At 53.4% G+C, this 12,308-nt stretch overlaps 1 protein-coding gene across 2 annotated transcripts in view; it reads right to left on the bottom strand.

Annotated features, from left to right (window-relative positions):
* The window catches only part of LOC122370275 (RNA-binding protein Musashi homolog Rbp6-like), a 125,253-nt gene that overhangs the window by 14,723 nt on the left and 98,222 nt on the right, over positions 1-12,308 (bottom strand). For both annotated transcript variants that reach the window (XM_043345740.1, XM_043345741.1), the window contains exons 8-10: positions 8,449-8,531; positions 6,740-6,824; positions 2,658-2,738 (exon numbers count right to left, since the gene is read on the bottom strand). In XM_043345740.1, coding sequence (XP_043201675.1) covers positions 2,658-2,738; positions 6,740-6,824; positions 8,449-8,531 — 249 coding nt within the window. The remainder of the gene's footprint in view (positions 1-2,657; positions 2,739-6,739; positions 6,825-8,448; positions 8,532-12,308) is intronic.

Genomic DNA, 12,308 nt, shown 5'->3' with positions numbered 1-12,308 from the left:
ATTAAGATAGAGCAAAAAGAAAAGCGCCAGTGAACTCAGCACGTCAAGGCGCGTCGAATGATATACTTTTTAGCTTGCTTAAGTGTACTTAAAGTTTTTCTTAATTTTTAAGTAAACTTTAATTAATCAATTAAGTTCAAGTTAACCAAATTGCATCATATCGCATATCATTCGATTCGGCTGATCACCAGGAACACAATGACACCATTTTTTAAGCTCTAGCGTCATTATGTGCCAAGTTATTGGCAAAAACGTCATTTGACCTCAGTTGACCTCATTTGACCTGACCCATGGATAAGTGCACCAAACAAAGAAGCACCAAGTGACCTGCTGTTAAGAACTGTGGTTTCAAAGCACAAAAGTGATAGAACGAAGCGGATATCTCCAGTATTTTCCGAATTTAGTATTTTCCCATAAGCTTAACATTACGACGTAATGACCTCTAACTGACCTCAGGTCAGTGACCTCAAAAAACCCGAACTATATGTTATACAACTCGGTGAACTTAGCACACCCTAAAAATTTGAAGGAAATCAGTCCAAAACTGTGAGCTGGGCAGGTGCAAAAAGAAAATTGAAATTTGACCATGACCTTGTACCGGTTTTTCTGACCTGGTGACCTGACCCAAGGTCACCCGGACCTGAAATTTTCAGGTTATATGTAAAAAGGTTGCTCCATAGGCTGTGCCAAATTTGGCGGCGCTGCGCGCCGCCGTTTTTACGCTATCTTCGAAAAACCTTAGGGGGGGTCGCATCGACCCCCCCTGCCAGGGCGAGGGCTAAGCTGAGCTGGTAGGAAGAAGTTTGTTTGCAATTCGGAAATGAACGGTTGGGTAAGAAGCAAGGGAACTGGTAGTTATATCAATGGAACACTAGCCTGGACATCATTTTTGTTTCTTTTTCCTTGAGCAATGCTAAGTTGTCTACGCACGCATCAGTTTGCGGGCCGATAACTGCCATCTGTGGCTGTCGTTAGTGTATTGGCCGGGAGGCGCACCCGCAGACTGGCGGGATACCACCTCGATCCCAGACATCCGGTCGACCGCCCGGCACAGAGAGAGCACATTGAATAACACATGCACACACGACACGAAGGCTCCGCGGAGCACACAACGGCCGGAGCACACAAACAAGACGGAACCCACGCTCTCCGGCGCGGAGCACAGCGAAAACACGCAGCACATCAAGAGTGTAACAGCGAAACGCGATATTGCACATCGGTAAAACGCTTCATATATGTGTAATAAGTAACACTGGTGTTACAATAGAAACTGGGGCGGTATGGAGCGTCCGTGAAACGCTGCACGGCTCGATATCAAAACTCTGTCCTCTGCAAAGAGGTGGTCGGAAAAGGTGATCATTGCGACGAGCTTGTTAAATCCACCCAGCAGGCAAACAACGCAAGCGATAACAGTGAACAAACATTGGCGAAGTCAAAGCATCGTGACAGATATTTGTGTGGGATCTTTGACAGCATGATATGATATGCAAGGACATGAAAGTGATGGCTGAATCTGAAGCGACAAGCCGACCCACCCACGTATTGAAGTTATATCTGAATCGACTGGTTTACAATAGAATCCTGCTGTACGATAGAGTAATAACGTCAACAAATAATAAGGTATCTTTATGTATAATAACATTTGTAATATTGCTGGTAGATGTGGACTTTCGAATCTATCACTGTTCGCTTCACGTTACAACGCATCAAATGGAATTATGGCCATTACTTTGTCCGAGACGAGGTGACGAAAAAGCACTGAAATCGAGCGCTGAGGAAAATATTACCGGGGACCTTACAGCTAACAAAATGGAGTCATGCCTCGATTCATCTACCGATACTCTTAATGTAAACCTTAACCTATCCCTAAAGGCAGAAGCCCAGCTATCGCTAGAACACCTATATAACAACCAGATCGACAAACGTAAAAGACTGCACAACTACCTGAGGAGAGATGGGATTCAAATGGATTATATACCTAGACGTGACTCTCAGTCTCAACTGGCCACTGTTGCCACAACTAACACCGATAACCGAGGACCAAGATGACATGGCTAGCGAGAGACGGGCGGCGCTTGACCGTCCGTTCGTGTTGGGTGCCGCTGGGGGCGGCCCGCCCGCCTATGGACAAGTGTACCTGAGATAGTAACCGCGACCCGGTCCCGGTCGGACCGTCTGCGCGTCGGTCTGGCCTGCGTCCAACGGGGCCGACGTGGCCATCAGTGGCAGCCGCCGCCGCTTTGACACGACGATAGCGGCGTCATAACTCGTCGCCGAGCGCTCGGGCCGACCGCCGAGACCAGTGACGCCAGCTGGCCGCCGCCCAGCCGACCGCAGCCGGTGGTCAGTGGGCCCGACCCGCCCCCGACCGGCCCCCGGGGGCCTCCAGAACCCTCACTGGTCCCCCGGCGCTGACCGCCACACGTACAGGGACACGGGCGCCGCGGCGGCAGCGGCGGCGGCGGCGGGTGCTTCTGCCGACCGCTGGGAGCCCGCCGGCCACAACATGAAGTAGGGGTGGGCGGCGGCGGCGGCGGTGACGGCGGCGGCGGCGCGGCGCCGGCCGGTCCGGCGGCGACGGCCTCACAACGGCAGCGCGTGCAGACCGTACAGGCCCAGCTCGGGGAGGTAGGGCACCATCTGGGCCGGAATATTACCTGCATACGGGAAACCGAAGCCGGCGTAGCCAGAGTAGCCGCGGCCGGCGTAGGCGGCGTAGGCTGCTGCCGCTGGGAAGCCTGCAACACGCCCCGGCCAGGTCAGGTCAGGTCATGACAGGTCAGCAAACATGACAAACAGAGGCGGACGACCCGGCGGCAGAATGAATGACGTCATCAAAATGATAATTCTGTCAAATCATCTTTTGACTTAAACTGACAACGCCCAAGCGATGATATGCGATGCCTCTGACGCTGGGTCGTCCGCAAATCAAACAAACGAGAAGCGAGCATATTCACAGGGTTGCCAGCAGTGGACTAATAGCGTCTATAGACTAGTCCGTCCCCCTTAGCTGAGCACCTGTTCACTAGCGGGCCAAGCGAACCCGGCTCAGACGCGCTAAGCAGCCTATGCTAACGTATTGTTCCACTGCGGCAACTCGTGGGGACACAGATTGTTGAGACAAAATTTTGTGAGGCAGTTTAACTTTTTATATGAAATTTTGTAAGGTTGCCTTCAGCGAGGCGGTTCATCATGACACAGCATGGTATTGGATTCGGAATCGGTTACGTTGCAGCTAGGGAAAATATTTACAGAAATTTCACGGCTTTTGTTGGATGTTAATGTTAGAACCCAGAAGAAAGAAAGCCCAAAGCTCAGAAACAGAAGCCCGTTTAAAGAAGGCACCGAGGGAGGTCCCAGAAGCGGAGTGTCCCAGCAGCCATGCATGTGAAAAGGTGTCCACAGAGAAGCATTAACGCACGACGCGTGTAGTGAAACAATGAAGCTAAACTACTGAAAAACAAGTGACTTTATCACTGTTTAGGAGCTACTCTACAAGCGCTACCACTGAGTGCTGCTCTGTTTAAGTCGGGAGCGCCCGGCTGTGCGCCGTGATTGGGTCGCTCGATTCGAGCCGACTGGACAGGCGGTGACCTGCCGCGATTGGTGAGCGAGGTCAAAGGTCAGAGGGGGGCGGCTGAGAGGCGCGGGGGCGGGGGCGGGGCGTCACCCCCGTCAGACCAGCAGTCAGCGCGTGGCGGCACTACTCCGCGGCGAAACGATGGAAAGGTACGTACCGTTGTGTCGCACCCCCAGTGACCACACGAGGAGGGGGAACTCGAGGATAACGAAAGAGAGACAGAGGAAGGACGCGGCACGGAGCCGGACGGGAAGAGAGTGAGAGAGGGTGAGAAGGCGACGGACTAGCCCGTGGGTTCTGGCCGGCGGGCGGACAGGGCGTGGCAAAGAGAAGGGCGGGTGGCACTGCTTCCCAGGCCAACGGGGTCAAAGAAGGTCGCCTAAACACCGGGCTGTGTAGAATTTCTGGAGTGAATTTTGTGTGCCGTAAGGGCACTGGGATCTGACGATCTACCCACTAGCTATGGGTGCCGATACTGGACTAACAGCTATGCTGTACAGCCAACTGAATGGGAAAAACGAGCGAGCAACGGATTGCGGGGACGGCCGAGTCTGCCCCCGTCCGACCCGCCAGGCCAGACCACAGGGCTGCGTCCAAGGCAACTCAGAAGAAATCAGCCGCCACGAACATGAGGCCAAGGAAGGTGTGAGGTCACTGGGAGCTCGTGCCAAGTTTGCCATGCCGCCCTCCAGCCAATCAACATCAGCTTTAGATCTGAGTCAGCCAATCAGGGCCCTCCCTCCAGACCTGAGACAGGCGCAGAGTTTAATCGCTCTGACAGGTGTGCATACAATGATTAAGAGCCCGGTTCACTACGATCTACGTCTACTGCACTACGTCTACTACTCACTACCAACTACTGATTAGCCGTATCGCTGGGCAGATTAGAAAATGGACAGAAAATAATCGTTCGACGCATTTATTGAGTGAAAGAGGTTAAATACAAAGCTAATGACACTGATTCAGACGAAAGGGGGGCCTTGGCACAAAGCAAAAGTTGACCCGGGAGGGGGCGGCCCGATGGCGGGCGGGGCGGCGGGGAGACTGGGGGACCCAGCGGGGCGGGGGCGGCCGCCAGCACCTTTCTCCGAGCTGTGGTCACCGGGAGGGCGACCCAACGAGACGTTATGCTACCGCGAGCCCCACAGAACAGACAGAAGACGAGGCCGTGAGGTCGCGCACACAGACACACTCACAGAGGAGAGATAGGTGAGATAGAGAAAGAGAGAAACTGAGAGCTCAGACGAAACCGGCGCGCCCGGCCGGTGCTCAATGTCGGGCCCAGTCTCCCCGCCGCACACAGACATACATACAACGGCAGGTAACACAGGCATACCCTCCCCCTCCCCTCCCTCACTCAGCCCCCCGCGGTCAACCGCTAACAAGAACACAGCGACGATGCGACGAACGCGGACAACACCAGTATCGCGCACGCTCCGTCCCTCCTGACTTAGTCACTCGCTCCGTCCTTCAGTCACGCGCTCAGTCTGGGGCCACCACACTGTGTCCCCTCTAAAATATATACGGTAACTCGGCGTCTTTACTGCTGCACGTAAGTACAAATACAGGCAATGTACGTACTAAATCAACAACTTAAGTACTCGTACGCAATGAAAGGATTTCAGCCAGCCCAACAGCAGCGGCTTACTAGTTAGGTTTGAGAAATTATAGAGAATTGCAGGGAACTCACTAAAACGGATTGTGGTCGGACCTCACAAAAAGAAACTAACCCTCTTGAGCATTTAAATGGAATTACCCTTGCAAACAGCAGCCCACTTAGACTCGAGAAGGGTACACGTGAGACTGTCCGACTCTCGGCTGGTGTGAGAGACGCGCCGCCGAGGCCGCTGGACTGGCCGTCGGCTCATTCCCATATTACGCACGGGTTGATGGTCTAACCCACAAACCACAGGATAGAAAACTCAGCGGTTTGTACTATTGCTTCTCAATACTAATTTGGAAGACACTGGTGGCCGGCAGCCGACTCCGAAATTCAGCTAGATGTCGTTAAAGCTCGCTAGACCTCGCCAAGTCCATCCGTCAGCCGGCAGTGCGCGGATGCCTGTGACACCGGCACAAAGCTGGGCGTAGGCGGAGCTCAAGGCGATTGTGAAAAGACAGAGAGACATGGGCACCGAGAGTGAGTTAGTGTCAGCAATATCGCTTGCTACTTTTACCAAAATAATTGTGTATAAAATTGGAATCATGAGGCACCCTTTGGCGCTAAGCTATATGACTAACCCGTGGCTAATTTTCACCGGGCTAGTGAGCTAAGATGGCTAAACTATTTTCGTGTACAAAATTCATGGGACATTTTAGTGTCCAATGGCATTTTAGTTTCGACTATATAAACTAATTATAACTAAATCCACCAGAATCTTGCCGTTTTCCAAATTACAACCGACATAACTTTAGGGAGCAACATTATGAATGAAACAAATAATTTTTAAAAGCGTTTGCTGCATGGTGATCGTGGCCAACAGCGTAAACCGACAGAGAGAGATAGAGAGACTCTATTCACAGAGAGAAAGACTCTCCTACGAACGTCAATTCGTCCGGCCCTGCATTCCAGTGACACCCTCCGGGGCGCAGCGCAAAATAGCCTCACAGGTAAGGGTGAAACACTTCAAATAACGAGATTCAAGCTAGTGTCGTATAACACAGATATACAACAGCACGAAAACATGCACGTCTTTGTTCATTATTACTGCCGTTATTGCTGGGCGTTCGGACTGCGCCGCGCGGCGGTCGCAGCGAGTATCATACACGGCACGCTCTCGGGCGCGTGCGGCTCGGAGCCACCGGGGCACGCCCCGGGCCGGGGGCCAGTCTACAGGCCCACCGGGATCTGGTAGTACTGCTCCAGGCCGCCGAGACCGGCCAGGGTGGGCAGCGCGTGCTGCGTCATGGCGCCTGGCGCCGCCGCTGCCGACAGGCCGCCGGCGAACAGTTTCTTGCAGCTGGCCAGGTCGAAGCCGTGCAGGGGCGCGCCGGCCAGGCCGACCTGACCCAGCGAGTGAGCGCCGAGCAGCGGCGCGCTGGGCAGCGCCGTGGGCGGCGCGCTGGCCACGCAGGCTGCCACGGAGCTGGGCACGGAGTAGGGGCTGTAGCGGTACGCGGCGAGCGAGGGGAGTCCCGGCGAGACGAGCACCAACTCACCGTAGCCGCCGCGAGCCGCCGCTCGGCCGCGCGCCAGCGTCTGCGGCAGCATCACCTCCTTGGGCTGCGCCTTCTTACACTCGACCTGCAGCAGAGTGGGGGAGCGGCGCCGGAGGGGCGGGGTCAACGGTGTCACCCGCCGCCGACCGCGTCCAGGGCTGGACGACAGGAAGGGCATCGGCCTCACCGCGCATAGGAAGGGCTGTCGACCCGAGATACAGACCATCCAACACAGCATGGGACGATTGAGATGTAAGAGTAGTGGTGGCTATCTTCTACGTGACAGTACCGCATGTGATCGAGCCGGATATGCAAATAATTTCATGAATATCCTTTTTCACTGCGTCAAACTCAGCCTATGACTATGAGATGCATTGGAAATCATGACTGTGCTTGACACATGGCCAAAGTTATGCATTCTATAGTAAAAGTTGCGTCGCTGAGCTTTGGAATGGCACTGAGCTCCAAGTTCTGCGATCAGGTCGTCTCCGTTTGACCCCCCGACCCACGCTGGCCGATCGGCTCCGAGGCGAGCCGAGGAGACCGTTCGTGCCGATTCGCAAACACAGCCCGCGCATAAATCTGGCGGCAAACTATTTTGGATGGCGAGCGGCTCTGCCGGCGATCCGATCCATTCTCGAGTTGATCCGCCGGCCCACGATGCTGAATTTATTCGCCGGCCTGAGCTGGTGTCAGCAGAATGAACAGACAGAGTCGGCTGGGCCCGAGGAGCTGCCTCCCCAACCGTGCCGGGCCGCGACGGAACCGATGGGACCGGGCTGAAAATATTCTCAGCTTTGGGCCGGCTCGTTCGCCCAGCTGATTGTCAGTCAGGCTCGGAAAGTGTCCATATTCCAAACTCAATGATTGGGTGTATCAATGCTGATTTTATTTTGAATAATTGTTACATTGCATAGATGATATTCACCGCGGCATTGATCGCCAATGAAGCGGGATGTCGCGCTTTTTGACACCATTGAAACTATGATCTGCTACTTTTCCGGCTTCTCGGGCCGACTCTGCCGCTCGGTCCGTTCATTTTTGTCGTCCCCGGGCGGCCGTTTCTCCCGTCTGCACGGGACGGCCGCCGGTGAGCGTCGCCAGAAGCGCAGAGTGGCTGGTAAGCTTTTGATGACGGAACAAATGGCTCGACACATCGCCCCATCGGCTGATTTCAAACAGCAGTTTTACTGGGAGAAGTTCGCTATGAGCTGGGCTGGAACAACTAAGCAGTTGAGCGGTTCGCCGAATTCGGTTAGGACATAAAACGCTCTGTAAATCCTCCGAGGCACGGCAATCGGGGTCTTGATCAGCGGCCGCTCGGCAAAAATATCAAAATGAAACAATTTATGAGCCAGCACTTTGATGTAGCTGGAAGCGGGTGGTGCCGACGAGTTTTGCTGATGTGCAAAGTGCATTGTATTTGTTCTTTTTTTTTTTTACAATTTTCCTGTCAGACTTTATCGGTAGGTGCAGGAGGTGCTGCCCTGTTTTTAGATCAAAGTTACCGCAAAAAATGTACGGTTCTCAATCTAAAATGTAATTTGTCAACATTTACATTGGAGCGTACATCAAGAGCACTTAGCATCTCTTCCTATAGGAAGAGATCCTATAGGATGCGATGGCTTGCATGGCCATTGTCTCGTACACATTTGTATTGCGTATTGTGTTGTTAGATCAGGTGATCAGCGTTGGGCCCGGGTACTCACCATCTTATTATTGATCTCGTGGAAATGAATCTCGCACACTTTGTCGACAACATCCTCATTCTCGAATGTGACGAATCCAAATCCTGCAAACACAGAGAGACGAGCGGCGTCAGTTTCTGCGCAACGACAAACGCAGCGCGCCTGCGACAAATCCGACGCACAGGCAGCGTCGGCCTGCGACAGATGGGCACTCACAGAAACATGTAAATCTCGGCCCGACGACGTTGTAACGACGAGCGGGCGGCGGCGGCGGCGGCGCCGGGCGGCCGCTGCGTTTATTGTCATGGCCGGCGACTGACTCGGGCACATATGGATCCATTCCGGACCGACGGGCTGGCCGCGGCACGATTGTTCAGTGCAAATAGTTCAGCGAAGTGTCGTCGCCAGATTCGAGCCAAATTGACCGAGCGCAGCGACCGAATTAAATGATGGTCGCGCCGGCAATGTCTGCGGTGGCGCGGTCGTGGTGCGCCGTGACCGCGCCGCGCCGCGCCGCGGTACGTGCTAAGAGCTAAAAGGGTGGGAGTTGGAATGGTAGCTGTAAATGTACGGCAGGAAGAAGGTGAACGCAATGGAACCTTGTAGTAGCATCAGCCCTTATAACAATACGCACAGCAGAAAACAGTTCTGTTTGCGAGCTGTATTGCTTGAATTCATTATAAAATTCATTCATTTCATTCATAAAATTCATTCATTCATTCATAAAATTCATTAAAAATTCAGAATTCATCACTACTGTTATCTACTGTTATCTACTGTACTACTGTTATCTGTGATAGTAATGTTCAAGTTGTTGGTAACTAAAATTATCATTAATGTTGATGTTTTGTGGGATACTCAAGTGCACCGTGGCACCATGCGAAAACGTCTTTAGTTTGCTCCAATTTTCGATCGTTTGGAGGATAAGAAGCGCGCCCCTGTGTAGGAGGGATCAGTCGACTCGTCGGACAACCGATCGCTCGGACAAGCTCTGACGTCACCAGGTCGGTCTCTGACGTGTCCTGAGACTCCATTAGCCTGAGTCCCATTCCGGCGGGGTCGGGGGTCGGGGGGGGGGGCACAGAGCGACATCAATCAGCGAGCCGCTGGCACGGATTTCCGGTGATCGAGGGGGGGGGGCGGAGTGCCGAGTTCCTCCTCGCCCCCGGGCCCTCCCTCTGCCGAATTCCTGAGATGCCGGGCGACAGCGCCACGCGGGTACTGGCGAGGAGTGTGAAGAAGAGCCGGGGTTTGGAACGCACCTTGGAACGATGTACTCGTATTTCGATTTTGGATTATAATTCATGGTGAAAATGGAAGGCTTTATCAGAACGTGTGGTACTGTAAATTATGTCCCGGCCAAGGCAGACATTTTCGTTGATTTTTTTTTTGTCGTCCATTTAACGGGAAATTCGACATTTCCTCCTGCAGTTCATGCGGCCTTCCGTGGCCTCCTGTCTTTGACTCTAAAATGCCTCGTTGGAATAACATGGATTTGAGTCGCCCTTCTCCAGACACAGTTTTATGTGGTTCATGGAAATATACCTTCTTACACCAACGTAATTTGGAACTTACTTAGGAAGTGGAAAGGTGATTATACACAATGTTTCATGTAATTACTGGCGGTTTCGCACATAATCACGAATTCGTGCCTAGCTATCTTGCAAACAATCTGCTTCAGAAGCTACCATGTAATCAGAGCTAGCATATTCAGGCTATAATATGCCACAAAATGATACCTTTGTAGAGAAACGTTTAAGCCCACGAATGTTTGCTTTCCCTGACGTTAAATGTTCTAACTTGATGTTGATCGATCATAAATTGTCGATGTCGATGACCATTAAAGAGCTACAGACCTAGAACACGCTTGGTGTTGTTTTTCTTAATGTTTGCCTCGGAATTTTAAATGTGTTTGGACAAAAAAGGGCATCGCACCCAAAGCATTAGACGATTGCGGCTTTCGTATACGTTTTGTATGCGACGGTTATCATCATATTGCTGAGTTTCGTGAGGGCACCATCCCTGTTCGATCATATCGAACCCACTACACAAACAAGCAATTAAAACGTCTCGCTCGAGGTGGTCCGCCCAAAATACGCCACCGCTACCGGCCAGCAGTGGACCTCACTGCAACGAGTGTCGGCAGCGATTGCATACATATGAGAGGTGAATGAAAACATCTACCCCGAACTCGCTACTGGCGACGTCAGATTTAGCTGCGTGCGTTCAGGCTAAATCCTTGTGCCAGAGTGTTGTGTGTACGACCCTGGGCCTGATTCTGTCCCGACACCTTCGTCCCTGACCTGCCGCAGCAGATAATCCGCAGACCCAACCTGGCCCGGCAGACGCGCCAGGAATCGCCAGCCGCTGCGCCGTAACCGCCCCAGTTGACGAGACGTGACGGCGACAATGCCGCCGCGCCGCCATCGCCTCCTGCGCTACGATGGTCCGCCACGCCCTGATGGCACTGAAGCGCGCTCTGCATCCCAATACTGCCTCTTTTTTGCACAGTTCCACTGCCGACCAACCCAATTAGCCGCTGCATTCGCGACATCGTTGGGAGTCGGCAGTCGCCAGATCTTTGGCCCGAACGGATATAATGGCACGGTTTTTCTTCATCTCGGAAAAAACAGACGCAATGAATGGAATTTAAGACGTGCACTGTCTGCCAAGCCACGAGCCCGAATGGACCATTTGACAGTGTGCCATGCATCGATGAATCGTTATTGTCAATTTGCGCTTCCAATTCCGACAGAACAATGGCGTTTGAAAACAAACAGCGAGCTTCAAAGGAACGCTCAATATACACAGTGCCTGGCAATAAATTTAGCGCCGTCTTAATTACACGCCCTCATTTATCAGCGTCGCGTTCGATTATCCTCCTCGAGACGACGCAAATTCAAGACGGACGCGAATTCGAGGCAGGCGTAAATACGAGGGAGTTCTACGCGGTAGAGTATCGCTCGCCTCAGATCCCTGGACTGCGCCCGGGGTACTTCCGTGGCACGATGGCTCGAGCACAGGCGCTTGCTTAGCTATGACGCGTGCCGGCGTCACCTTTCGTGGCAGATTCCGAACGTGCTCGACGCCCCAGCGGCACGAGTCCATTCGTCTCTGTTGGTCGGGAGACGCGTGAAACCGCAGTGACAACAGTAGAGAGCATTGTCGGTTTATTTGTGTTCGAATCGGACCGTCGTTTGTCAAGCACGATCGGATCACAAGGGAGGGGAAGTGACAGGCTGGGTGCCGTGCTTTCGGCACGGTTTGACACTCCGCTTACTGCTCTCACTGTTTTCTCCGTTAGCTGTTTGCCCCGACACAGTGAGATGTTTGTCCTGGTGACCAACGTGAGAAGGGCCAGACTGGTCATACCGAAATGCGGACCAGTCAGCGCGGTGAGGAAGTTGTTCTAACTGCACCGCTCCGCTGTTGTGCTCTCATCTATCCGTCCCCCTGCGTCCAGTCACGCTCCAATCGCACACCTCCGTCGCCACTGTCAGTCCATCCGACGGCCGAGTAAAGTCGAACCGGCGCCAGAGCTGTTTGCTGAGAAAATAGCCGGGTGCGGGGACGACCGGCGAACTAACGCCGCCTGTCCCACGCGCTCCGCGACCCGCACCATGGCAAATGGAAGCGCTTTCGAACGTAAACACTGGCGGAAAATTAGCAACAATCGCTGGGCGGTGCTCCTGATGTTAGCGGGCGGACCGCCGTGGCCGCGCCGGGCGGTGTTATGCCCGTGTGTCTCCCGAGCGGTGCAGTCTCGTGTGATGCGGCACAGCATACCAGTACAGGCAGACGCCGCCGCGCCGGCCGGCCTCGGCCTGTAGCCGGCTGCCACGAGCGGAAAATAACGCTAATGGGAATCAATGAACTTTCCT

The sequence above is a fragment of the Amphibalanus amphitrite genome, unplaced genomic scaffold, assembly GCF_019059575.1.
Source record: "Amphibalanus amphitrite isolate SeventyFive unplaced genomic scaffold, NRLGWU_Aamphi_draft 001117F_arrow, whole genome shotgun sequence".
NCBI classification, from domain to species: domain Eukaryota; kingdom Metazoa; phylum Arthropoda; class Thecostraca; order Balanomorpha; family Balanidae; genus Amphibalanus; species Amphibalanus amphitrite.
Note: the sequence above shows the minus strand (reverse complement) of the source record. Positions and strands in the feature narration are given on the sequence as shown.